The sequence below is a fragment of the Lissotriton vulgaris genome, chromosome 6, assembly GCF_964263255.1.
Source record: "Lissotriton vulgaris chromosome 6, aLisVul1.2, whole genome shotgun sequence".
Classification (NCBI taxonomy): Eukaryota; Metazoa; Chordata; class Amphibia; order Caudata; family Salamandridae; genus Lissotriton; species Lissotriton vulgaris.
Genome location: NC_141694.1, coordinates 713,399,353 through 713,427,262, shown reverse-complemented (window position 1 = coordinate 713,427,262; position 27,910 = coordinate 713,399,353). Strand labels below are relative to the sequence as shown.

Here is a 27,910-nt window from a genome sequence, read left to right as displayed (position 1 = left end):
CATCTCACGCTTCCACTCCGCCTTTACCCTTAAACAAATCTGCCCTTTTCTCACAGACTTGTCTTCTTCACTTGCAATGGCTTGGAGCTCTTTGGAATTAGCACAACTTACTCCTTTCTCATTCCTTACTGCTACCAGGTTATCCCAACCTCCTCAAAAGTTTATCTCTCCAATTTTCAAGCACTCTAAAGCCTTAACGCTTCTACTTTTCCGTTCCTTCTCCTCCCCTTCTGACTTTCACTTTGATACTCCGTTATGGTATGACAAATCTCTTAAGCTTCACAATTGAGCGCTCTTTTGAAAGGAATGGATTGATAAAGGAATTCTCACTTACAAGCATCTAATAACCGGTGATTCCTTAACAACTTTCCATGATCTTTGTGACTCCTTTGGTATTTCCAACAAATACTCTTCTCAATACACATTGCTCGCCCCTGTACTGTCCTCCGTTATTTTGCGAGATACTCCAACTTCCTCTGAGTTCCCTCTCACTCCCTCTCCACCTGACTTCCACATCCCTTATAGAGCCTCAAACATTTATAAATTACTTTCTCACTCTCCTATTGATAGGCCCAAGTCTAAATTGGAACTCGTGTGGGAATCAGACCTAGGCCAAACCTTCCCCACACACATTTGGGACTCCATTTGATCTAAAATTCATACCGTTTCCCGCTCAGCTAGCACCACACAGACATTTTACTTCTTCTATAATAGGCTTTACTATACTCCTACTGACTTGTTTAAATTTAAACTACTAGATTCCAAAAAGTGCTGGTCTTGCTCCTGTGATAATAGTGACTTTTTACACATGTTTTTCTTTTGCCCTCAGGTTAAATCACTTTGGTCCAAGGTTTGGTCCACACTCAATAATATTCTATCAACTGATGTTCCATTTGATATTGTTTATATTTTCCTGGGTGGGCTGGCTTCCATTTGGTATGTTTAATGTCATGTTCGTAAATTCATTGATCTTTTTATTGCAATATCATTTCAGATTGTTACCACTAATTGGAAGGATACTACGAAAATTGTTTACAATGATTGGTGGAATCTGTTATGCCATCACCACAGACTTGACCGCGCATATGCTACATCAGTTTCTTTATTAATTAAAAGAGATTTATTGTGGTCCCCCTTAACGGAATTTCTATCTAGACATGTTCCCTGACCACCCAATACTTCCTTTTCTTGCCCCTCTGATCTCACTTAAGTTTTGTTCATGAGATGATGTATTCTTTGTAGCCTTCTCCCCTCTCTCTTTCCCCCCCCCCCTTTTCTCCCTTCTTTCTTTCTCTCTCTCCCCTCCCAAAATGAAAAAAGTCATAAAAGCATTGTTCATTGGTATATGGTTCACCCCTTTTTGGGGTTCGTTTTCAATTTGCATTACTATTCTCGGTTTTCTTTTACCTATTTGACATTGTTTGCATATGTAATGATGTTTTACGTTGCATTGTTTCTACTCAATAAAGCTTTTTAAACTGGAAAAAAAAGAAAGTTAGAAAATATGGGTCTGTGTATATTGGACCCCAGTTTGCACATTGGCTCTGTGTGTCTGAATCCGTTTGTCCCCGTGTCTACCGGTGCCATGTCTGTGCCAGCGATCAAGCCCTGTGTGTTTCATTATAACCTGCACATACGATGTGTGAAGAAATTTCTCTGTGTATCTGCATTATGGACCAGATTTACTAAGAGTCTATTTGCAAAAAGTGGTTGCAAATTGTGCACCTATGTTTTGCGAACAGACTCTGATTTTGGGAAGCGACCTATGCACTAATAGGTCACATTGCAAAATCACTTTCGGTAAAACTTTCGCTTACTGAAGCCTGGGAAAAAACACCTTCACAATCAGCATTAAAAAAACTTGCCCTAACTACAGCATAAAGGCTTTCAAGGCTGGACAACTTGGCAACGCTGAGCAAGCATTTATTTATTTATTTATATATTTATATAGCGCACTACTACCCAAGGGCGTCTAGGCGCTTGCAGCTCCACACATAGATACGCATAGGCAGTGGTCGATTCTTACACACCTTGAATCCAACAGAAGTGCTTTGCTAGCACTTATCCCTTCCGGTTCAAAGCCAGATATGTGGATCTCAGACTGGGGAAGTGAAACACGGGTGGCAGATGCCTGGCCTTGCATTAATGGGCAGCGCTAACTGCAACTTGCCACTTTTGTGGGGCCAGGGGAGGAAACCATAATTCGTGTTGTCTGCATTTGCCCCACATTGCTTCACCTGAGGAAAAGTCTCCTTCGTAAAGACTTTGCATTCTTGGGAGCGCGCACCTGCCGCCAAACTGTATTTCCCTGCCTGAACCTACTGAAAAACTATTTTCAATATCAAAGTAATCAAATTCTTTCAGGCGGCAGTGTCAAAATTGGGGTCCACCTGTACCCGGCTTCGAATATGGGGAGCCGGGCTCTAAACTTTGCGCTAACACGTCACAGCTGCAGTCAGTGCTGGAGTCGAGGTACTACGCGGGTGGATGGCGTCCCCCCACTTACTTTACCGGGAGCTTGAGAACTGGAGCAAATGGAGCCACACATTCAGTCTTTGGCCTCTCTGGGGAGAGATCGAACCCCTTTCAGGACGCTGCTCACCGCTGGCTTCTCTGATGCAATCGCATCTAAGGGGTGAGTGAGGGGAGGCAATGAGTGATGGTGCAAGCCACCTTTCGTGACGTCACTTCCTGTTGTGACGTCAGCGTCCCCCCCCCCCCCCCCCCCGCTTCTTTTTTTAGGACGTGTGCCCTGGCTGCAGTCAAACATCTAAAGGCCTCTATGGTCACTATACGCTCGCCACTGCTACACGCACAGACCACACATCAGCTTGAGCTCCCTCAGGCCACAGCAGCTAATTAATTGATCTGAACCACTTTGGGGATCCTATAGCGCCCACAACCACGTCGCACTTTGCACTTTTTGCTTGTTTGCCTGAACCCTAGCACTATGTGGAATTAAACACTTGAAGTCCCTGGGACTGCCTGGCTGCTGCTCCTGTCCCCTTGATTTCTCACTCTGAACTTGGCTGCAAAAAACATAAAGGACGCTGTGCATTTAGCTCCGACCGGCCAGACGGCACACCCCGGGGCTAATTAGTGTCTATTTTGAACAGATCACCAATGATCATTTTAGGGTGCCTTGTAATGGTTTAACATTGATACCCTGCCCTGTCCTGGAGCCTTTACACCTTTTCCCCTCGGAGCCTACAGACAAATGTTACTGCCCTATTCATTGTGCTGTGCTTCATGTCAATTTTTAAAGTGCCTTGATCAAGGATCGCATTCCTGTACTTTCTAAAGGCCCAACTAATCTTTCTGGGGCTCTGATGGACCATTTTATGAAACTAAAAATGCATCAGGGGTCGTATTACACAAAGTGCCCTGGGGGCGTTTGCGCCTGCTTTGCGCATCCTGGTACTTTGGTGTTGCAGAAAGGGCCGCAGTCGCTAGTGCGGCCCCTTAAGGAATATAGCGCTTTTTCTAGAGGGCGTTCCCTCGTTTGCACAGGGGCGTGCCCCATGCAAATGAAGGAAGCCCTTTGCCTTTGCCCTGTGCCGGATTACAGGCGCAGGCGCAAAGGCAAAGACGCTCTCAGGACAGTAGCGACTCCTCCATGGAGTGCTGGTGAGCGGCGGGGGAGGGGCAGGGTGGGGGGGGGGGGTAGTAAAATCCTGCATATGGCCGAATGGAGGTTAGCCAATAAAATAAATAAATAAATAAAACATATTACATTGCACACACTGCAACACCAAATGGCGATGCAGCGCGCAAAATGTAATTTGTTTTATTTATTTACCTCCGTTCGGCTGTATGCCGAAGTTTACTACACTCCACCCACCCCCGCAGCACTCCCTAGAGGAGCCGCCACTGACTCAGGGGGCGCACTATCAGTGCGCCCCCTGATAGCAGCCCTCTGGCATGGGGAAAGGGGGTCCCATGGAGCCCCTGGACATCCCCTTTGAAAGGGCAGGGGAGTAGCCCTCTGCACAATGAAACGCGAAGTGGCTGATTCAAAGCTCCTCCATATTTCACTTGAAAGCGCTGCCCCCAGGTCAGCATGAGTTCGCAGCTGCCCTGGGGGCAACACATTCTAAGTAATAGGGTGCAATGTCCTTGATTGCGCCCAGCGCAACTGTTTAAAGGTAGGCCAGGGGGCAAACAGGGAAAGTGTGCCCTATACATAATAGGGCCCCTGGTGCTTTTTTTTGCTTTTGTAAAACTTTGAATTAACTGTACAATAAAAACTTATCTATTGGTAGGGAGGTTGCAGAATGACCTGCCTAATTAATAAGACAAGTCACAATTTTCGGCCTCCTGTAATTGGCCACAAACACCAGGATGGTGGCCTGCAAGAAACAGAAAAGAACACCATCCCTGTGTTTGCATTTATTTTAAAACAGGAAAACTTTTATTTTCTTATTTGTAAGCAGCTCATGTTCCTTAAGGTAATAAATAAATAAATAAATCAATACATAGGAGCAGGCAGTATTCGACCACTGCCTACTCACCCTCCCCACCCCTGAGGCTACCAACACAATCCCGAAATGGAGAATGGACCCCAAGGCTACCCCATTACATTAACAAATCTGTTGTCACCTCCTTCGAGGTTTTTGGTAACTGATCAATGGTTTGCAGCATGAATTGCACTTGAATACCAGTGATACATTACATATTGAATATCGATTTGGAAGGATCACCCAATTTTCCAACTCGCAAAATAAGTTTTGTACATTTGAAAAAGGTATTTTGCGGCTGCAAACGCAGTGATCTTACGAATTGCAAAGTCTGCCATTGCAAAATACCTTCAACTATCTGGCCTCATATGCAGCAGGCGCTTAGGTGTGTCCACTTTCCATTTGACTCATCCCAAACCTCATTCTACTGCTTTCTCAAATGCACTCCCCTATTTCGCACCCTATACCTCTCTCAACATATTCTCTACCTCCACTCTCTGACTGATCCCAAACCTCATTCTGTCAGTACTATGATCCCAAAATAACACTTTCTAGACTCAACTCCTCTACCCCTCCTTGCACCCTCATACCTCTTTTACTATTCAGATCTTCCCAACACGCCTTTCTAAACCCTTTCCTCTGACTCTTACCCATCAACCTCCCTTTTACTCATACCAAACCCCCTTCTACTGTGATCGCCAAAAAACACTTTCAATCTAGAACCTTCCCTCTTATATTCCTCCACTATTGTTTTGCAATCCAAATAACAAACTCACAAGTCCACCGCTCAAATTGATTTCATATCTCCCTATACTAATTCACCACACATACTTTTTGGGTTCGGAGTAGCGTGCTACTCGCCGAAAAGCGCTTCAACACCTCGTCAGAGGTAGTAAGCGCTGTATAAATGCAATTACAATTTGTGTATGTTAGTCCAATGTGTACCACAGCTCAGTTGTTAAGCTTGCTTACTTCGGAGTGTGTCTCGGGCTTGTTTATACCAGAGCACGGTGTGGGCCCTAGGCCTACTCTGGTGTGTTTGAACCTTTGTATAAGAGAGCTTAGTGATTGACTGTTCCCATGTGCTTGGATTTGTGCGTGAGCCCTGCTTACACCGGATTGGTGTCTGTGCATGAGGCTGGCCCCTGTGGGTTTGAACCTGTATGTACCTGAGCTCTTTGTTTACAAAGCCCAGTCTCCGAATAACGCATGTGCCTGTGCTCTGCTCACCCGGCCCTGGCATCCTATGTATACTAGAGTTATGTGCACCTGAACTTGATGGACTAAGTTAACCCTTGCGCGTGAGTGTGCCATGCTTACTCTGAAACCCCTTCTGTGTCGGAGGCTTCCCCAGTGTACTTGAACCTGTGTGCTCCCAAGTCCTGTGTGTACCTGAACACTTGTGCGAGGGTGTACACCCAGACCCGCTTACCCTCAACCGACCCTCCTAAAGTCTAAGGCTATCCCGTGCGCGCTGCCTTGCACACGTGTGTACACGAGTCCTGTGTGCACATGGACCCTGATTATAGTTGAGCACCGTGAGAACCAGAGCGCGCAGTACAACCGGGTGTGTCATGGGAATCCCCCCTTGTTTCTAAGGCAGCCGCTACCCTAGTGGGCTTGCACGAGTGTGTGCACGAGTCCTGTGTGCACATGGACCCTGGTTATAGTTCAGCTCCTTGAGAACCAGAGCGCGCAGTACACCCGGGTGTGTCATGGGAATCCCCCCTTGTGTCTAAGGCAGCCGCTACCCTAGTGGGCTTGCACGAGTGTGTGCACGAGTCCTTTGTGCACATGGACCCTGGTTATAGTTGAGCCCCGTGAGAAGCAGAGCGCGCAGTACACCCGGGTGTGTGACCGGACCCCCCCTTTGTGTCTAAGGCCACCCTAGTGGGCTTGCACCAGTGTGTGCACGAGTCCTGTGTGCACATGGACCCTGGTTATAGTTGAGCCCCGTGAGAAGCAGAGCGCGCAGTACACCCGGGTGTGTCATGAGAATCCCTCCTTGTGTCTAAGGCTGCCGCTACCCTAGTGGGCTTGCACTAATGTGTGCACGAGTCCTGTGTGAACTGAACATGGACCCTGGTTATGAACCCCGTGAGAACCAGAGCGCGCAGTACACCCGGGTATGTCACCGGAATCCCCCTTGTGTCTAAGGCGGCCGCTACTTTAGTGGACTTGCACTAGTGTGTGTGCACGAGTGCTGTGTGTACATGAACCCTCGTTACAGTTGAACCCCGTGAGAACCAGAGCTCCGTGTACCCCAGCCCCCCTGTGCCTCCCAGGACCCAGCACCTCGGTGCCCGGGGCTGCCCCAGTGCCCGGCCAAGCCCCTGCCCTGGCTCCCTCCTCCCCGCTCAGGCAGACTCTGGCTGCTCCCCCTGCAGGCGGTGGCGGCGGCCGAGGGAGGAGGGCTCGTGTTACCTGCGCTCAGGTGAGAGAGCGCCTGACAGGCAGCGGCGGAGGGAGAGCGGGAGACTGAGCAGAGGCAGCCCGCGCCGCGCAGCACCGGAGCCGGCTGCACACACCCGAGGAGCCGGAGCCCTCACCGCGGAGGCCGGGGCATGGAGAAGGAGAAGAAGGGCGGCCTCGCCCGCCTCGGGCGCTTCTTCCTCAGGAACCGGAGCACCGCGGGCGCGGAGCCGGGCGCGCAGGAGCCCCCGGGCCGGGGGGTGCGCCGGAGCTCGTCGGACGTGGGACCCACCGTGGTCCCGGACCCGGAGGAGGGCGAGTGCGGCGGGCACAAGAGGCGCAGCCTCGGCAGCTGGAGGCAGAAGAAGCACCGCCACAGCCAGGACTCCAGCTCCAGCGCCGGGAGCCGCTCCCCGCCCGACGCCGCCTCCCTGGCCACCGGAGACCGGTGAGTGGGGGGCCCTGGGGAAGACACAGATGCGCCTCGTCTTCAAGCGCCACTGGCACTTCTTGGCTCATCTACGCCCGTAACTAGTGCCAGCAGGCACTGCCTACCTTCTGTCAGAACCACTGTCAACAGGCACACCTAGCTTGTATTACACCACTGTCAACAGGCACACTTACCATTTATTACACCACTGTCAACAGGCACTACTTACCTTTTATTACAACACTGTCAAGAGGCACTACTTACCTTTTATTACACCACTGTCAACAGGCACTACTTACCTTTTATTACACCACTGTCAACAGGCACTTACACCACTGTCAACAGGCACTACCTACCATTTATTACACCACTGTCAACAGGCACTACCTACCATTCATTACACCACTGTCCACAGGCACTACTTACCTTTTATTGCACCACTCTCAACAGGCACAACTACCATTTATTACACCACTGTCCACAGGCACTACTTACCTTTTATTGCACCACTCTCAACAGGCACAACTACCGTTTATTACACCACTGTCAACAGGCACTACCTACCATTATTATACAACTGCCAACAGGCACTAATTACCTTTTATCACACCACTGTCAACAGGCACTACCTACAATTTATCACACCACTGTCAACAGGCACTACCTACAATTTATTACACCACTGCCAACAAGCACTACCTACCATTTATTACACCACTGTCAACAGGCACTACCTACCTTTTATTACACCACTGTCCACAGGCACTACTTACCTTTTATTACACCACTGTCAACAGGCACACCTACCATTTATTACACCACTGTCAACAGGCACTACCTACCATTTATTACACCACTGTCAACATGCACTACTTACCTTTTATTACACCACTGTCAACAGGCACTACCTACCATTTATTACACCGTCAACAGGCACTACCTACCTTTTATTACACCACTGTCAACGGGCACTACCTACCTTCTGTTATAACCACAGCCAATATGTACTACCTAGCTTTAATTACACCACTGCCAACAGGCACTACGTAGTTTCTGTCAGAACAACTGTCAACAGAGGTACTATCTACCTTTTATTACACCACCAACATTCGACAGACACTACCTACCGTCTATTATAACTACAACCAACAAGCCCTACCTACCTTCTGTTATCACTTCTGCCAACTTTCACTGCTTATCTTTTATTAGAAGTGTCGGGGCATGCTCAAATGATTTGTCACAGTTGCCAAGTGAGCCCCATGTCATTCGAGACCTGCAGAAAGTCCTGTTTATTGTATCCAAAACAATTCGCATGTTGGTGTTTGTATGCATATGTTATTACGGTGAAAGTGAAACTGCAAGTCCCTGGATGCATTCGCTCTTCGTTAACAAGCCAGCGGTTGCTGGCTGTGTCTCAGCTGACATGTGGCTGCTTGGCAGGTATGCATTTCACAAATGCAGGCTGCTGTGGTGACAAGCGTCTGCCCTCCGCCCTCGCCGGGCTGCCAGGCTGGGGCTGATGGTGCCGCTGGCTACATTTCCAAACGGCCACATTTATCTCCCTGCGTCTCCCCTCTCTCTGAGAGGATTGTTTCATATCAACAGAGCGGGTGTGATGTTGACAATGTGGCAGGCTACAGGCGGGAGCGGTGGTTTTCTTTGTACGGCAGTTCTGCACGAGGTGTTTTGTTTCTGCAGCAAACACGTTGCAGTGTGTTTGGTTGGGTTGGTTTGTGCGTCTCTGATTCGCTGTTTTGAAGTTTCCCTCCTCTCTGGCAAGGCCGTGTTCAGCAGGCAGCAGCTCGGATTTTTTCACGAGTCCCTGTCTCCTTTGTAGCTCAGAAGTTGGCTCCCGACCACGTGTGCAATCCACTTCTGTTCAAAATGCACAGACTGGTTAGAAATGAGTGCGTGAAGCATGTCCGACTCCTATATCATGTTTTTCCCATTGCATTCTTGTGACTGTGGTTTATCTGCCCCATTATACGTGCATAACTACAATAACCAGAATACAAAGAAAACAACACGGTTTTATGACGACACACCCGGCATGGGTCACGTCAGATCTATGGCTCGTGGTGACACATTTAAAGTCAACAATAGTTTGCATGACGGGACTGACAGCCCCCATGCGTATATTGGAAGAGACACAACTACAAGTCCCAGAATGCACTAGTGTTGGTTAAAAATGTCAGTTAAATACCCATGACAATGGAAAACTTCACTGCTGTGGCAAAACTGAAAACAACTTGTATGTATTTTTGCTGTTCCTGTCCTATATAAACCCCAACCTTAGAAAGACACAAAGCTGGACCTTGTCATAAGCAAGACCTGTTTAAACTCCTCCTCTATATGAAATAGGGGAAAGTGGTTTTCTGGAGGAATAAACAGCAGGCATTGGCAAAGCCAATGGGTCTGGCTGGAATGTGATAAGCATGCAAAAGCAGTCCTGGAGACATGCAAATCAGTGCACCATAGAGAGATGCGTTAGCTTTCACAATGCTTGTTTGACAAAAACTGTGAAATAACAAGGGACATACATGTAGCACACGAGAAAGCGTTTATGTATCTTGAGGTGGTTTCAAAGCACATCTATATAATTTTGTGTGAAAGGTGTATTTGTGAGTGCAAGATCATGGACATGGGCATAATAGCACATTTTGTATTTATAAGCAACCGCAGGGGCATGTGACACTTGCAGTTCTTACTCAATGTGCAAGGCATAAAACAAAGTCGTAGTAAAAACAGAAAGATACAAAATCTTACAAAGTTATGTGTAAACATTTTAAGGAGTCTGATCTTTATTGCACGCCAGACTATTTGAAGTTTGTAAGAGACAGATGCGAGGAGTAGTGATGCTAGCACTCAAACTTCTATGCGGCCTGGCAGCAGGAGAAGGTGGTGGCAGCGGCATGGTAGGGGTGCCATTGGACACGTGAAATGTAAGTGAGGAGCCTAGTGCGAGATGGAGAAAAGGCGACGGGAGCAGGGAAACCACTGGGTGCCTGAAATGTTAAAGCATAAATTATAGATTTACGGTTTACCACATAATCCATCATCTGCCGCATAATCTGCAAATTTTAAGAAACACTTTTTTTTGCTTTTAGCGCAAACGGTTCAAAAGTTAACCAATAATGTGACAACACATGTTGCCAGGCAGTGGAAGGTCCTTTGCAAAGCTGGCCTGGTCACCTTTCTGTTGCGTATTGATATATTTGAGTGTTAAATGTGTCCTTATGAAATGCAACCAAGTGCCAGAAAGTGTTATAAAGTTTAAAAAACATGAACTAATATAGTAATACTATTACAAAATGTGCCGCATAATTTTCCTTTTCTTGCTGCATAATTTACTCAAACCTGCTGCATAATTCCTCACCTGCTGCATATTTCCAGTGGCCCTGGGTATAGGGCAGCCTGACCCCAAGATGGCTACCTGATGTCTTGCAAGATCACAGCTTTTGTTGTTGCTCTCCCAGGACTTTAGGGGGCCATCTTCATGCCAGGCCATCTCTAGCTCCAAACAAAAGCCAATAATGCGAACGTCATGGAGTCAGGCTTGCACGTGAGTTCTGACAAATTCATAAATAATAAGCCTTCTGCAGTACAAAAAAGAAAACTTAAAGAAAGGATTGCTTTCTGTGGATAACAAATGTGAGTCACGGACTTGAATGCAACAAAAAGTGTGATGATGGATTGTAGTTGCCAGATGTAAACTAATACCTGCACTTCAGTGGAAGCACTTCTGAGGATTTAGAATGATACACACGTTTCTTATTATCTTATCCCAGTTGTATGTCTGTATTACGTCAAGTGCAATTTAGTTCTGTTTCAATTTATTTTATAGATAACCGACAATTTAAATTTAAATCAACTGAGACAGCCTGATGACGTGTTTTGTGACATGAATTCGTTTGTAGCTTTTTCATGGCAGAATTACATTATCAAACATAATCAATTGAGCAAAATAAAATAGATCTGTTTCGCTTTATAGCTATCAGACAAGTTAAATTCTATCTAAAAAAAATGAGACTGCCAGCTGACTTGTTTTGTGACTCATGAATTGATTTGTAGTTTTTTCACTGCAGAATTACTGTATCACACACACTCAACTGAGGAAAATGTTGCAGGCAGTAATGCATTATATAAACAGAAACAGTGGTTCCTGTGGACAATATCAATAATAACAATGGAGGTTAGCACAATGGCAATACGAAAGGGGTTAGATGGATGTCTAAAAGAGAAGAAAAAACATACACCATTCAATGTTTAGTAGTGTCAACAGGTATTTATACATATAACAATACGTTTATATTAAAAAAAACTGTGCAGGGTGTCCCCAGTAAACATGGAACCTACAAAAATAGCGACATATTGTGACATGGAAATTGATTTCCAGCAATATAAAGTCGACCATCAAAAGTAATGTACAATGAACACAGCCTCCTTCTTTAACAGTAGGGGCTGATGAATGGTTCGCTTTAGGTTTTGTCGACGGTGTTTCAACCCTCCTATACAATAAGGGGTCTCTTCAGGACCAAGTGATGTAGGGACATCTGAGAGGGAGGAATCTCTTTCAGAGGGACATCTGTGCACCACAAGGAAGTGTAACCATTGTAAGTTTCGTTTTACAAAGTGTGGGCTTAAAGCCAGACTGCCTTATTGTTTCTTACATTGCCAGCTGTCCGTGGCAGGGGTGTATGTTACCCAGGGCCGATGGAATTATGTGGCGGAGGTGGACCAAATCATGTGGCAGGGGTGAACAAATTATGCGGCATAATGCTGCACACTTTATGATAGTAGTTCTTAATTATTTTGTCATTCTTACTCCTGGTAATAGTGTCTGGGAATAGATTGCACCTTATTAATTACAATTTAACACCCAAATACAGCAATAAGCAACTTAAAGATGACCAGTCAAATTTAGCGAAAAGCGTTCCGTGGCACATAAACCCTAGTCTATATTTTGTATAATCAATACAAAACCTCTTTGAGCACACATAAAGTAGTAATGGGCCAATAAAAGTCACAAAGTCTCATATAATCCAGTCCACTTTTAATCCTTAGACATCCGTTCAGGGATATAATTCACTCCATATTCGATTTTCATTAGTACAGCTTCATCAGCAATATGGCTTTAGTTCATCAATAGTTGAACTTGATATTGCCGATTTGTAAAGAAGAAGGGTAAAATTGCCTTCAAGGGACTTATTCAGTCTATATTTGTTAGTTGAAATTATTCTAGAAAGGATCAATGGATCATCCTTGGGGTGAATTAATCAAAACTGATCAATTTATATTATCAACATATAACATATAAACAAAGACACAAGGTGTATACGAAAAGGTTTTTATCAAATAGTTCATTAAATCAACTTCATATACAGATAAATAAACAAATAAGATTTTAGGACTGTGGGTACACATATAAATAAATTGCTAAGTGACTCAACAGAACCTAAAAAACACCTATCCCAAAACACATTGAGTAAAACAAAGAGGGGGATGAGTATCTCATCCCCCTCTTTGTTTTACTCAATGTGTTTTGGGATAGGTGTTTTTTAGGTTCTGTTGAGTCACTTAGCAATTTATTTATATGTGTACCCACAGTCCTAAAATCTTATTTGTTTATTTATCTGTATATGAAGTTGATTTAATGAACTATTTGATAAAAACCTTTTCGTATACACCTTGTGTCTTTGTTTATATGTTATATGTTGATAATATAAATTGATCAGTTTTGATTAATTCACCCCAAGGATGATCCATTGATCCTTTCTAGAATAATTTCAACTAACAAATATAGACTGAATAAGTCCCTTGAAGGCAATTTTACCCTTCTACTTTCATTACCCAAGCCCTCAAGGGTATTCCGGGTTGCTCACTTCCTTGATTATGATTTGTAAAGAAAGCAGTTTCCTAAAGCCAGCACTTGGTTTGTCATGTGTTATCTCACACCTCACCTTCTTCAGGGTTGAGACCAAAAAAGGTAATGTTCTAATCCACAGTTACCCTTCTATGGCATCCAATAACGCCCATAAAAGTATAAAACGTACAATTCAATCCGCAGTTTACAATATAATATCCATATCAGAAGGATTACAAATAAAGGATTGTACATCTTAATCTCTTGTGCCATAGCTATGAACAGTCATTTCGTTTGCATGGAAACTAATGTGCCACATTCCTCTGGTTTGTCAAGTGTCCCCCTCCTGTATCTATGTTGAACTCTGTGTCCTGTAGTCAAGGTTCATCTTGGGTTTGCTGCAGATAATCCATTAGTGGTTGCCAAAAGTCCTTGGGCCTAGAAGCTTGAGGTATTTCCTCTGCATATTCCCCTAGTGTTTCTTTACAGTATACCATGTCTGTTATCCAGTCCTTGAATCTGGGTGGTCTTTTGCTACCCCACTTCACAGCTATACGTCTTTTTGCGAGCAAGAGTGTTACAGACAGGAATTTGCGTCTTTTGGCTAGTTCAAGTTTACGAATACCTAGCAGGCATACTAGTGGTGTGTTTGGGATTTGTTCAGCTAGCATGTTCGATAATGCATCAGTGATTTCCTGCCATTATGTGTTCAGACTAGGGCATGCCCATGCCATGTGCAAAAAAATCAGCCTTGGGCGTAAATCAGCGCAGACATTTGTTGTCCGCTTTAAGGCCATATCAATATAACTTAACCTGTGTGTAATATGTCTGGTGGATAAATGTATTTATTTATTTATTTATTTATTTATTTATTAAACTTGTAAGGCGCAACAGCTACCCAAAAAGGATTTCCCGGCGCCGAGACACAGCACAGAAAGGTGGCAAGGGTTTGCAGGGTCGTTCATGTTATTGCTCGAACAACCAGGTTTTGATGTTCTTTCTGAACCTAGCGTGGTTTTCCTCCTTGCGAATATAGGGAGGGAGTGCGTTCCAAAGGGTTGGGCCTAGGTGAGCAAAGGATCTGCCTCCCATTCTTGCAAGTTTGAACCTAGGCACACAAAAGTTTGCTGCTGATTGCGACCGTAGGTTGCGTTTGGGAGTATAGGGATGGGCTAGTGCTAGTAGGTATTTGGGTGCAGTACCCGCTTTTATTCTGAACATATAGTTCAGGGCTTTAAATCTAATTCGGTTTTCTACCCTGAGCCAATGCAGATCACGTCGGTAGTTCGAGACCCTGGTGGTTTTAGGAATTCTACACAGCAGCCTGACAGCTGAGTTCTGGACAAGCTGCAGCCGCCGTACTACGGCTTTAAACTTAAAATGAATGATCCGTAGGTTGCAGTTCGATGTAAGTAAGTGTAATTGAGCACAGCTGTAACTCCAGTCCTCTTCGGATATTGTTTCACTGGTTATTTCTTGCCACCTCTGGAGCGATCTGTCAGGTCCTAAGGTCTGTTCGTTTTGGGTTGCAGTATATAGTTGTGTGACTAGGTTTGTGCATGTGGGTGCTGTCAAGAGTGTTTGTAGTGCGTTTAATGGTGTGGGTTCTTCTGGGAACAATGCATACAATTCTTTGACTGCTGCGCGTAGTCTTAAGTATGCAAACATTTTTAATGCTGTTTGATGTGCGCGTAGGGATGGGTTATTGTGCAGGATGGATTTCTTATGTGGAAACAACATACCCATGGTCAGAAAACCCATTTCTCCTAGCACCATTTGCATTTTCTTTTCTTGTGTGACCGGGAGTTTGGGGTGGTTTCCCAGTGGGAGCGCCAGAGAATATAGAGGGAGCTTCTGTGCTCGAAGTGCCAGAGTATGCCAGGCCCTAGATGCGCATCTGACCATTTGTATCGTGTCCCTGGGAGAAAAACTAATGGGATCTGATATGTAGCTTGTTAGTTGTTTTGGAAGGACGCTGTCTCTTTCCATTGCAATATGTGGGATATGGGAGTGTGGTTGTTTCCAGTAGTATGCGTGGTGTGCTTGTGCACAATAGTAATACAATTGAAGGTCTGGGGCGGCAAACCTTCCTTGGTGATATGGTTTCCTTAATATCTTCCATCTGACCCTGGGTTGTTTCCCAGCCCATGTGAGGCGTTTTAGCACTGTTCGCAATCTAGCGAAGAAAGCCTGTGTGAGCCAAATCGGAATGTTCCAGAATAGGTATAAAAATAAAGTTAGAACTACCATTTTCTGAAGGGCAATTATATCTGCTAGTGATAGAGTTAGCTTAATCAATTTTTTAACCTGCTCTTCTAGTTTACTCATGGCTTTTCCATAATTTTCCCTGACCACTATGTCTGGGTCACGATGAACCCAGATTCCGAGATATTTCACCGGTTCGGTGTGCCATTGTAATGGATAGTCTAAAGTGGGCTGTGGGGTCTCTAATTTTAATGGAATTACTACTGATGTATCCCAATTGATACTAAACCCAGAATATTTTTCTAATCTGATATATTCTCTTATGAGTGGATTTAAATTGGTATCCGGATATCTGGTGTATATTACCATGTCGTCTGCATTTAAAGAAATTCCTATGGGACGAAGATTAAATTGTAGGGCCGCTTCCGGGTGCTTTTGTCTGATTTTACAGGCTAGTGGTTCTAACGTGAGCGCAAATAGAATGGGGGTCAAGGGGCATCCTTGTCTCGTCCCACGACTTATCTCTATATGGTGCAAGGTGGTGCCATTTATTCGTACTCTGGCTCTGGGTTCAGGGTACAGCAGGGAGATCCATTTTAGGAAAGGTGGTGGAAACCCCATTCTGGTCAGAACTGTAAACATAAACTCCCACTCCACCGAATCAAAGGCTTTCACTGCATCTAGGAGGGCGGCCGCTGCAGGTAATTCTGAGTTAAAGCTATGATACATTGCAAATATGGTGCGTATGTTTTGTGTTGTGGATCTAGTGGGGATGAAGCCAGCCTGGTCCTGTAAAACTAGGGATCCCAGTAGGGGTTGTATCCGGTTTGCTATTATCTTGGCTAAGATTTTGACTTCAATCTTTATGAGTGATAGTGGGCGGTACGATTCTCATTTTTTCGGGTCTTTACCAGGTTTGGGGAGAGCTATTAGCAGGGCCTCACGTAGTGACGCCTTACTCATACGCTTCCTCGTGCATCTCGGCTAGGTGAGGAACCAGGAGGTCTCTGAATTCTTTATAAAATGCGCCCGGCAGGCCATCTAGACCTGGCGCTTCGTTGTTTGGCAGCGAATTAATCGCTTCTTTAAATTCATCTTCCATTATATCAGGGGTCTCCAAACCGTCCTGGAGGGCCGGATCCATGCCAGATTTTTTGGGTATCCCCATTGAGATACATGTAGTAATTTTGAAAATCTGGCATGGATCCGGCCCTCATGGACCGGTTTCGAGACCCCTGAGTTATATGGTGGCTAAAATATTCCCTGTGCGTGTCAGATAGCTATGCCAAACCAATATCATCCAAATACTCGTGTATATCTTGTTGGGAGGTTGTAGACTTGTGGCGTATAGCTTAGAGTCTTTAATCTCGCTAATGGCCCAGCTAAGCAGCTTCTTTTTGCAGTTCTATAGAGCGCAAACTCGACTGGAAGGTATAGGAACGCTTTACATTAGCACCAGTTACATTGCACAAGAACACAAGCTTATATTAACACAGCTTTTAGGAGTCCTTTCCGAAGAAGACGCCCCACCTACACGTTAACCTGCGCGAGGAGTGTTCTTGATATTTTATGCAGGCTCCTGGTGGCTAGTGGTCTCGGGATGTCAGACAAAGTCACTGTCCCTTTAACGGGGTGAAGTAATAGATATGTACATTTTACAGGTTCTGCCGGCGCCTTCACCTCAAATAAGGTTCACATGTAATCAGGCGCATGCACCACACACCTACGCAGATGCGCTGAAAGATTTGAGCACCGTTAAGTACAGGCCTGCAAAATGGCATCAGATGACATGCAGCTATACAACTTGTGGCGCACAAACTCGTGCAACTAGGAGAACTGCCAGTTAAAGAATCCTGGCGGAAACCAGGAGGTACTATGGCTTTTACAAGAAGGAAAGGGAGTCAACTGGACCCAAAGAGACCCAGACGGATGCAGGAAAACTTTATTCTATGTAACAACGAACCAAAAGAGAACATAAGAGTCAAACATGACACAGCACCTTTCTGAACATAGGACAAGTGCAGTACAGAGAGTGCTTGTAGCAAAAGTTTAAAGAAATACCAGCTCTCCCACAAGGATTGCAATAAACTTTGCTTCTGTGAAAAAAAAATAGTGATGTCTAAAATAAAGAGTTGGAGACCTGCAATATCACTCATGGGAGTAAAATAGTTATAGCCTCTTCTGCAGCTACCAAACTGTAGGATTATTGAAATGGAGTAGAAATTAGAAAATGCACCCCTCCCCCGTCCATCTGCAAGATAGGACGGGGTGTTTTAAATCGAAGCCTGAGAAAACCTGTCTGCCTCGAGGCCTCTAGTCACATATCTCGCAGTGTGTGGGGGGGCTCTGTGTGGGTGTGTGGGGGGGCTCTGTGGGTGTGTGTGGGGGGGCTCTGTGTGGGGGGCCTCTCTGTGTGTGTGTGTTGCATTTGCGAGAGATTAAGCTATTGGCATTGTAAATGACAATGCCATTTATTTATCTGTTTTCAAAACCAACAAATAAAAACAAATGTTGTCATTTACAATGCCAATAGCTCTAACTTTTGCAAAGGCGAAACCGTTGCATTGTAAATGCTTGTTTAAACTTCCTGGAAGATATCTTTCCCAGTCGCAGCAACAGTATAAAAACGTGTTCATAAAGATCTTTGATCCCAGGCTTGCTAATATATTTTGATCACCACAGATGAGAACCTGGATACCAGCCCAATGTAAAGTGGTGGTGTCAGTCCAATGTAAAGTGGTGGTGTCAGTCCAATGTAAAGTGGTGGTGTCAGTCCAATGTAAATCCTGCGACTAGCTCATATGAGGAACCAGGAAAAAGATTCAATGTCCCAACTGGTATACATAATAGCATAATGTATTCCTACAATAAGCATGGACATCATTTGGGAGTAGTCAGGAGTAGCTTTGTGGCCTCTAGTTTGCTCCCTGCTACTCCTGGCACTTCCTTTGCGATCCCTGGTCTCAAAGGGGGCAACATTTTCCAGGAGTCGCAAAGGAAGTGCCTAATGACGTCCATGGCAGTAAACATGATAACTCGAGAACTAATTGTTTAGAGTCGCTGATGTTCTGGCCCGTACAAAACTGTCCAGCAGCGCCAAGTACCCCTCCTCGCTTTGCATTCTGGGACGTGTAGTTTTGTGTTTCCCTACACGTGGGCGCCTAGACGACCTTTGTTGGAAGGTGCTGTTGGTGAGAATGCCAGGGCTGGCACGGGCTGATGCACAGGACGCTGCACTACCTGGCAGGTACGCACTTGGAGAGCAGGAAGGCATCCTACCGCCCTGACCCATAAACGAGGTGAATGGTTGCCATTGCTCGCGTGCAGAATCTTTCCCAATCCGGAGACGCTATAGCTCTGAGGCAGACAAGAGCCTCCATTTCAACGCCCGCCAATTTTGATCACGCACTGGCAGTTTCCTAAGAGAGTGTAGAGATACAATTACTAAAGCACACAACATTTGCAGAAAAAAAGCATATCCATTGATATTTAAACTGACGCTGTAGCACAGCAAATCCGAGAGCTCGCAGCCGATTGGCTGCTCTTTCTCTCCCTTTCACCTTTGTGAGAGTGCTTTCCGCGGCCGGTAACCCCCGAGGCTAGCAGTCTGCTCAAACGGATTTCTGCTGCTCAATGGAGGTGTGTACACATGAATCAGCGTCATTTGCATGTTAAAGGCGGCTCGGGTGGGGGTTGTGCTGTTTGTGTAACTGACAGACATGCAGCTGTTGTCTTGCGGCCTGTCCTGCTTCCACGCACGCGATAAGTCATATGCTCTACGAAGAGGAGTGCAACATGTTTTTTTTTGTTGATGAATCACGTTTATATATAAAAAAAAATTCTGTAGTTCACTAAGCATAGAGTAGCCCTTGGCTGTTTGAAATTTCGAATGTAAAATAGAGTGAACAATCAAGAGCGTAACTTCCGTTTGTGCAGCGGGTGCAGTGGCACCGGGGCCCAAAGGCCTGGGGGGAGGGGGGGGTGGTCCAATGAACCCTAATTATTGCTGTCCAACAGTGGCCAGGTTCTTGCTCCTGGGCCCATGATACACTAGGAACAAATATATTGGCTGAGTCGAGGGGCGTAGCTGGTAAGGCAGGCTGCAGCAGGTGCAGTGCACCGGGACCGAGAGCCCTGAGTCGCCTATTAGGCCCTGATAACTGCTGTATTTTACTACGCCAATAATAGTGAAATTGGACATTTTCTCGCTTGCACCACGGCCCAGGCATCATTGCTACGGTACTGAATGAGCCAAGAATGAATAATTTATTTCTGAAATGTAAGAAATTTTAGCAAGAACGACAAAATATATATTTAAATCAAACACACAAAAGATATTTCCTAATTAAAGAGTGGTTTACCTTTCGCAATGTATAGATTTTCCATCCACGCTGCCTGTTCATCGATGGATGAACGTTAGGTTGTTTCACTTGAATAAAGCGCATATAGCGTTTTTTGCACTTCTAGTTGCTGCCTCTCGGGCAAAATCGGAACGACGACGACTGGTTTGCAGAATTTAGGGTCACATGCACTAAAATATTTTCCCTTGGACTTAGAATGGGTAAAACCCTTGGATACATACACCTGGCCCTTGGTTTATTCTGGTTTAATGATGTGCACTAGTGCTGTAAATCAAGTGCAAGGGTTAAAATTAAAGCAAACTGAGTATGGTCATGGCAGAGGGAGACGGGTAACCTCGAATAAACCCCGAGTCAATAGAACGCAGCCCTGCTAATGTTTGGACTTGCAAAAGTCACTGTGTGGAAACGTTTTTATTTCAACACGAACTATGTACAGCATGCAAACACATTTAGCACGGTTTTCAGTCATAGTCTGAACTTCAGCCGCCTGATTGCAGTTTTTGGGACTGTGTGCTCCAATTCCCAAAGAAACAAGACATTGATATTGAAATGAGACCGAACTGGAAGTTACCATTGATAATAAACTCTGGACACATAGGAGTTTATATTCATGTGCAATAGGTTCCTTCTCCTCACAGTAGCTCATCTCTTTCTCTGGTGCCCCCAAACCACATTTGTCATCTCTCCACTCCCCTACATTTTCCCAGGCCCATTTCTTGTCTTACTCGCAAACTATGTTCTTTTTTTTTATAATACTTTTTATTGGTATTTTCACTTTTACAACAAATGACATGTATAGACACTTCGCGTTTGTTCTCGTAGGGGCCTCGGTCGGTGAGTTTTGGCTAAGAACATCTATAGGATTTTCCAATTGTCCATATCTGCCTGTGCTTCCTTGCCCCTCAGTCTTTTAAACATTTAACATAAAACATGTAGGTGCTTGCGATTGTTCTGAGGTGTACAGTCCTATAGTGCATCACATAGAAGTACTGGGGATTGTTTTTGTGATGACCGTCAGGGGTGCTTGAGTCTTCTCTCTACCCAGTCTCCCTGTCTCGTCCGCTACCTCGGCCTGCCTCAGCTGCTCTTTTTGTGCGTTTGGTCTACTGTTGGAGCATACTGGTTTTTGTTGTTCATGGGGGTTCGTATGTGTTTAGGAACTTGTCTCGGGTTTCCCACATCCCCCTGTTGGGGTTCTTCCATGATGCGTATCTTAGTGCAGTGTTGTCGGCTCCTCTGAGGAAAGTCACCCAATTCAGCCACTCCTTTAATGTGGCTTTGGCTGTGTCTTTCCATTTGGTTAGCACTATTTTGGCTGCTGCTGTTAGGAGGAAGTCTAGGAGGTTTCTGTCTTGTTGTATGGCAACGTCTGCCGTTATGAGTGCAGTAGTGATTGTGGCAAATTCTTCTTTCGGTGTACATCATAAGGCCTTATTAATGAATGTAAAGACTTTTTTCCAGAACTTTTTGACCTTACTGCATATGAAGATGAGGTGCGCAGGTCCCCCTTTTCTTGGTCTCAGTTCCAGAAGTTATAGTTTTCTCTACGTCCTAACAGCCCTAAGCGCGCTGGTGTCCAGTATGTTTTGTGCAGTAACCAGAATTTTGTCTGTGCTAGCACTGGGGAGATCATGTTTTTCGATGGGGACGCCCAAAGGGTGTGTACTTTTTGCCCAGTTGAGCGTGGTATCTAGTTGGGTTGCCCAGTAGCTGGATTTCTTGTTGTTATTATGTAACCTATTGTCTTTTCCTCTGACATTTCCCCTAGCCAATGTAAGGCCACATTTTCAGCATAACCACAGAAGTTGTAAATCAGTTACAGTAAAGTCATCATCTATAAATGTTTCTTATGTGCATATCTTGAAAGTAGGCCATGGATCTGGCCCGGGTGGACCAACCTTGGTCAACATTGACTTTCACGGCCATTGTCCTGTACTCGTTCTAGCTTCATCTGAGTGGTGTCTGTCCATAGGACACAGGAAGGATGTAAATGTAAATGTAAATTGATACTTGTATAGCGCACTACTCACTCGCAAGGGTCTCAAGGCGCTTGTACGAATACTGCTGTGGAACCCCTCCTGGCTTTCCCTGTGAGGCGTCCACTCCTGGGCACCCCCGAGGTGGAGGCCAGGCATCCTTAGCGTTTTTGGGGCCGTTGTGGAGATTAAGCAAGCTATTGCCCAGAGTTGCAGAGTGGGACTCCATGATTGGAATAGGCACCGAGGCGAGAATGATCAGGTCCGTGGAATTTTTGAGCCCAAGACCGGCCGAGGCGGGGAATTGAACCCTGGTCCCAGGCTAGACCTCTGCATCAGGGTCTGCCGCTCTAATCATTGAGCCACAGTTCACTGGTCTGCCTGATGGGGTTTGGCAGTTTGAGAAAAAGATCTCTCGGCAGTGGATATGTCCTCCAACTTCCCCTATGTTCTAGGTGATGGAAACATGTACTTGAAAACAGTTGGGTTGAAGTAGCCTTTGAGGCATTCATAGACACAGAGAAGACAGGACATTCACTTTTGGATTGAGATGTAAGCATGGTCAACTTCAAGTAAGGGGTGGCCCAGTATCTTGTCAGGCAGTGGTTCCCAGGATGGAGAAAGATGCTGTATGAAGGCACGGTGTAGGGGTACTGCTCAACTAAGGGATTGTAATGTAAGACAGAGTGACCAAATACATTCCAATTTTCTGTTTTTGTTTATTTCACCTTTATTTGATATAACATGCAGCCTGAATATAAACAAATGCAACATTTGAGGGGGCAGGGGGGAGTTGAGGGGCACATTATATCTGAGTCACAGAGCCCGGAGAGCCAGGGTTGTTCGAAATGATAGAATAAAATGAAGTGTTTTCAGTTGTTTTTATAAAGCTGAAAAGTTTTTTTTCTCTGGTAGGGGGCCATTTAATAGATCCAAGGACTGCAAAAGATTGACCCCTTTATGTTTTTGTTAAGGAAGGGACCTCAAAAACTTCTGCTTACTGATCACAGTACCCGGCTAGTTTGGCTGGCAGTGATTCTGTGAATGCTGGCTAGCTTGTTGACATTTAGTTTAGTTGAACTGGCTTCTGGTGTAGCCGTTGTCTGAATAAGTGATTTGTGTACCTTTCTCTTTGCGTCTACTACTTTTTGGTGGGTGACTCTTAGATATGTTGCATTAGTTGAACTATGTTTGTCCAATAAAACCAGTGTGTAGAATATTACAGTAATGGATTGTGGCACTGAGAAGGAAGGGCTCATGCAAGGATGAAATTGATGCTGAGCTAGAAACGGCTAGAATCATTCCAGTACATGTGTAAAGTATTGGGTGGGCTGCTACATCCTTACTTATTTATCCATTGCCAAGATTTGTAAAACGTAATTTCTGCATGATTTTGCTCCCAAATATCAAGAGACACTGGAATGATGCATTATTGGATAGTCAAATTATTTGGAAGTTTTGATTGAATTATGCAAAAAGAAAGGGCAAATTGTGCAGCATTATGAGGCATAGTCTGCCACAGTATTCCAATTTTTTAAAATGTCAGAACATCAGTAGTGTCTGGGCAGACGTTCCATATCATGGGCTGCAGATGAACTCCTAAATACAGCAATTGACTGCTAAGAAAGGGACGTATTGGCCCTTGCAAATGGTCTGCCACTGTGTTATATGTCACTTTTTCTGTGATTTTTGATCTGTTTGACCAAGGAACAGCATTTTTGTGTTGACATCTTTACGTTACACAGCAAATGGGGTGAATCGCTGCGGTTGCAGACCCGCATAATTTCGACAGCCCTGCCAATATCCTACATGACATACTGTTCCACCAATCGTATAGCAGTGGGGCACATTTGCAGAAATACATTGGCTGGAAAAAAAACATGAAAACAATACAAAATTCTAATTATGTGTTAATCCCCACTCGTAAATGACACTGCCATGAGCATATCTTAGAGCTTTCTGGCTTTGTGCATAGCATCTAAGTCAAGCATTCTTGCTTCATGGATTTTGTATATGGAAGTCATATGTAACATGTTTGGAAAGTTTAGAGAAGTGGACCCCTCGATGTTGGTGTTTTCGGCTCTGAGATTGAAGGTGAATTTAATCCTCTTTGTACATGGAAGTGGAACAAGAGTTTATCCATATTCAATTGTTATGTAGTACTTTGAATGTAGTTGTTTCCCCCACATCATGAATCTTTAGTCACCTTACTAGAGCTGCTCCCCCTGCGACAACAGGCCATATAACACGAGTGAGATAAATAAAAAGATAAAATCCTTAAAAAAAAAAACTCAATGAGAGGTACAGTCAGACATTTATTGGGTTAGAGTGTTTCTTGCTCATAGTTTTTTTTCCCATATGAATGTTTGTCTCTTTTCAAATGAGGTTTGGCCAGAAGGTGGGCTGCACACACCACACCATCCACACAACAATGGCGTGCAGGCCTAGATGTGTATATGGAGACTGAACACCTAACGTACAAAAGTAGAGGCTGTGCCCGGAAGTTCCTGAAGATTTGGAAATGGTGGAGACACTTCCATGGGATTGGCGAACCAGGGGATGATATGGTTAGAGATGTTCCTGTCAAAATTAATGCATCGGTTTTTGATCTTAGAGTGATGAAGGGAGAATCCCAAGAGATGGTTTGAGATGTGAATGGATTGTTCATTTCAAATGTTTCGATCAGATGCTATCCATATTGGAGTAATACTGCCATCTGTATCCATTATCTGCCACAATGTATTAAAAAGTGTAATTTACAACACCTGTATGTAGAACCATTAGTTTCCCTAAGTCGCGAGTGTGGCTAGTATATTATCTATTTGTTAATTAAAACTTCATTAAAAATATTTAGGAAACAATGAATGTCTCTTGAACTCCTCCCTCTATATTTACTTGTTTATGTATTAGGCGCCATGTCCTTAGCAGTGGTGAGTGCTTGGACTAGTACCGCTGCACTGTTCCTAATGTTGCTATAGATTTCATATTATCTCTTATTCATCTATTATTAACAGATGGACCAGACAGTGATCTACCCAGACACCCTATAAATAATGCAGGTGAACATAGACTATTTAGCTGAAATTGACAAGTACATTTATATATGTATTTGTTTAAGGTATTTTATAAAGCATATCTAGCTCTGATTGTCTTTTAGTACTTTTGGACACTGGGGGCATGGTACATGGGCTCTGGGTGTGAAGGTGGTCTGGAGTTGTGTTTGTCAGTAAAGGGAATATCAGACTATCTGTTGTTTAGCGATGGTGACCTATGTGACTGTGCCTATATGCGTGTGTCTGCATAGGACCTTGCCCCTCCATTAGTGCCATGAGGTTAAATGTCTGTCTTCTCTCCGGCCGGAAATGTTAGTGCTGTTGAATACTGTTTGCCGTCTCTGTAGCTACAGAACTGTGTTGCACGAGAGTGTGTGAGATATTCAGGGCCACTGGAATTATGCAATGCCTCGGCCGCTGCTTTTTCTGCATAATAATAGACTTGCTGGTTTGCTACATACTCCATCACGTGCTGCGTGATCTGCAGATTTTAACAAAAAAACAATTGTTTTTAGAACAAATGGACAAAAAGTTACTAAAACGTTGTAATGCGTTTACGAGCAGTGGAAGGCCATTTTCCAAGGTTAACTGGGCATCTCTCAGTTGCTTATTTTGCTATTTCGTTGTTAAACAGGTATTAATCAGGTAAAAAAAATTCCAGACAGTATTCCCATGTTTAAAAATGTCAAAATAATGAAGTAGTATTATCAAACGATGTGCCGCATTTTGTCACATAATTTGCCTTTACTTGATGCATAATTTGATGCTCCCTTCCGCATAATTTCAGTGGCCATGGATATAGTTTAGCTGCCGTCTTCTGATTGGTCGGTTGAGAGGCAGCTGTGTGAGTAGGGTATGCTGTTAGCCTGACAACCCTTTGCCATCCATATCAGTGTGGTGCCTTGTGGTGAGGGTGTGTCGTTGTCGGACTTGTACATGTTTCTGTTAAGGATGTCTGAAGAAGACATGCATTGTTAAGGCATCGCTGCCTTGCCTGCTTATGTACTGATGGGTGTAGTTGAGGGTATGATTTTCATGCCCAAGGTTGTAACTACACATACTTTGGTAGGTAGTAAAAACTGTAAAGCATCACTAATACCCTTGCAAAATTCTCAAGAACAACATAGACACAAGGGGTCGCAGCAGTCCATGTAGATAGGAATGCATGCTGAGCTGAGAGGCACCAAAGTGGTACCCGAAAAATAAATGGGGAGGTAGAGAAAGCATCTGATATACATCCAGTATGAGGTCAACAAACATCATAAAGGTTAGTAAAAAAAAAAACTCATTCTTATATGTGAAGGTGCCACAGGAAGAATCAGATGGGACTAAAACAGCAAACCCCTGCCTAAGGGCAAAGGAAGGTTGAATTGTGAAGAGGCAATCTCAGAAGTTTATCCCAATGAAAGCCTTCTAGAAGGGCAGTCCGCAATCTGAAAGCAAACAAAGTAACCTATAGCAATGCGGCGGGCGAGCAGGATTGGAAGACTGCAAGGGCACTGCATGCATGTATTAATAGTCATATGAGTGGTGCACGGTGTGAATAGGGGAACCACTCAAGGGCAAGCTGTTAGAAAGTAATCAGCATGCACTTTTTGAAATCAGTTTACAATCTTAAACAATTGCATCATTAATGCGTTATGAGTAAACTCAATTCGTTTTTCAAGGACAAAGAAGAAATACCCAAGGAAAAAGACAAGTTTGAGGCTGTAGACAATGAAAAGTTATGTTTTTTTTTTTTTGAGTTAGCAGAATGATTTTTGATTTTTTTTCCCTATGACGTCGCCCCCCCCAGACAGCTCGGATGACTTTCGGGAGACACCGACGGATAGAGCGGTGCTCCTCATACCTGAGCCACAGCCAGGTGGGGTGAAGCGCCTCAACCATCACTTATGGTACGTGGTTGAGCACACAACCTGGAATTTTCAGGTGATCTCTTTTAATTGTTTTTCACTAAAAGCAGTAGTTTTTGAAACAACAGGTCCTGAAGAATGCATGGAAACTCTTTTCTTTATATGCAGAAACATGTTGACCACTGCTGAGTGCGGATATTATTTCAAACCCGCATTTGCACTTGTCTTTTAGCCTTAGGGACTGGGAGAAACTAATAAACTGTTCACCTCTACCCAGTTCACCTAATTTTATAACCCCTCACCATTTCACCTCTTTCACTTCACACTGCTTTTTCCAGTCGCCACACTAACACTTGAAAATCATGCATTACTTCCCTCTCACATTTCTTTTTCGGTCATGGTAACATCTGACCGGCCGTTTTGTTCTGTCTCCTGTATTTACAAAAAGGGGTGGTGAGGGACAGAGTCTCTGAATTAAGCAGAAAGCTCTCACCCAGTCAAAAGATCAGGGCTAGATCCAACACCGTTTTTTAGCTCACTGCACCATCCCAGTTTCAGAACCTGGCTGTATGCAAATTAGTCTGTTCCTGTCCCAGTGCAGGGACAGACTGATTTGCATATAGCCAGGTTCTGAGCTGGGATGGTGCAGTGAGATAAATAACGGTGATGGATCAAGCCCTGATCTTTGGACTGGGTAAGAGTGGTCTGCTTAATTCAGACACTCTGTTCATCACCCCCCCCCCCTTTTCTGAATTGTTCTGTCTCCTGGGCGAGGAGAACCCAAATGATGCAAAAGAGGGCAGTACAGTGTGGCTTCTGATGGAAATTTTTTCCATACGTCCTTGAGCCCTAACTCGGCCAGCATTACATAAAAGTTTGCATGGTGTGTTCCCACGGGTGTTATCTGTATGGTATTTGTCTTGTGGTCCATGGTGAATAACTTACTCCCTTGACTCCTAGGTACCATTTGGTGTTTTGATGTACAATAGGTGAAACAATATAAAAACTAATAGTAAGTGGGTGCACAGTGCCAACGACAGATCCCTTGCAATGTATGGGCCTTACAGTTAGTAATCCTCACGCACGAGCCAATAGTTTCTTAAGAAATCTCTAATGTGTTCCTCTGATGTAATTATGGGTTTGTATATCACCTTATGGATTTCACATTGTCTCTGCTTCCTGTCCTACGGTTCAGGAAGATATTTCTTTGCATACATAACTCAAAGTTCCTGACGTTTTTGAGCAGCACAGTATTTTAACTCATGTTTATTTATTTACAATTTTTATATAGCGCTAGCCA

At 44.4% G+C, this 27,910-nt stretch overlaps 1 protein-coding gene across 1 annotated transcript in view; it reads left to right on the top strand.

Moving 5' to 3' along the window:
* The first annotated feature begins 6,871 nt into the window (after positions 1 to 6,871).
* LOC147707887 (uncharacterized) overlaps positions 6,872 to 27,910 on the top strand; it is a 459,869-nt gene continuing 438,830 nt past the window's right edge. The window contains exon 1 of the mRNA XM_086925685.1: positions 6,872 to 7,317. Within this exon, the coding sequence (XP_086781811.1) occupies positions 7,022 to 7,317 (296 nt within the window). The 5' untranslated portion in view covers positions 6,872 to 7,021. The remainder of the gene's footprint in view (positions 7,318 to 27,910) is intronic.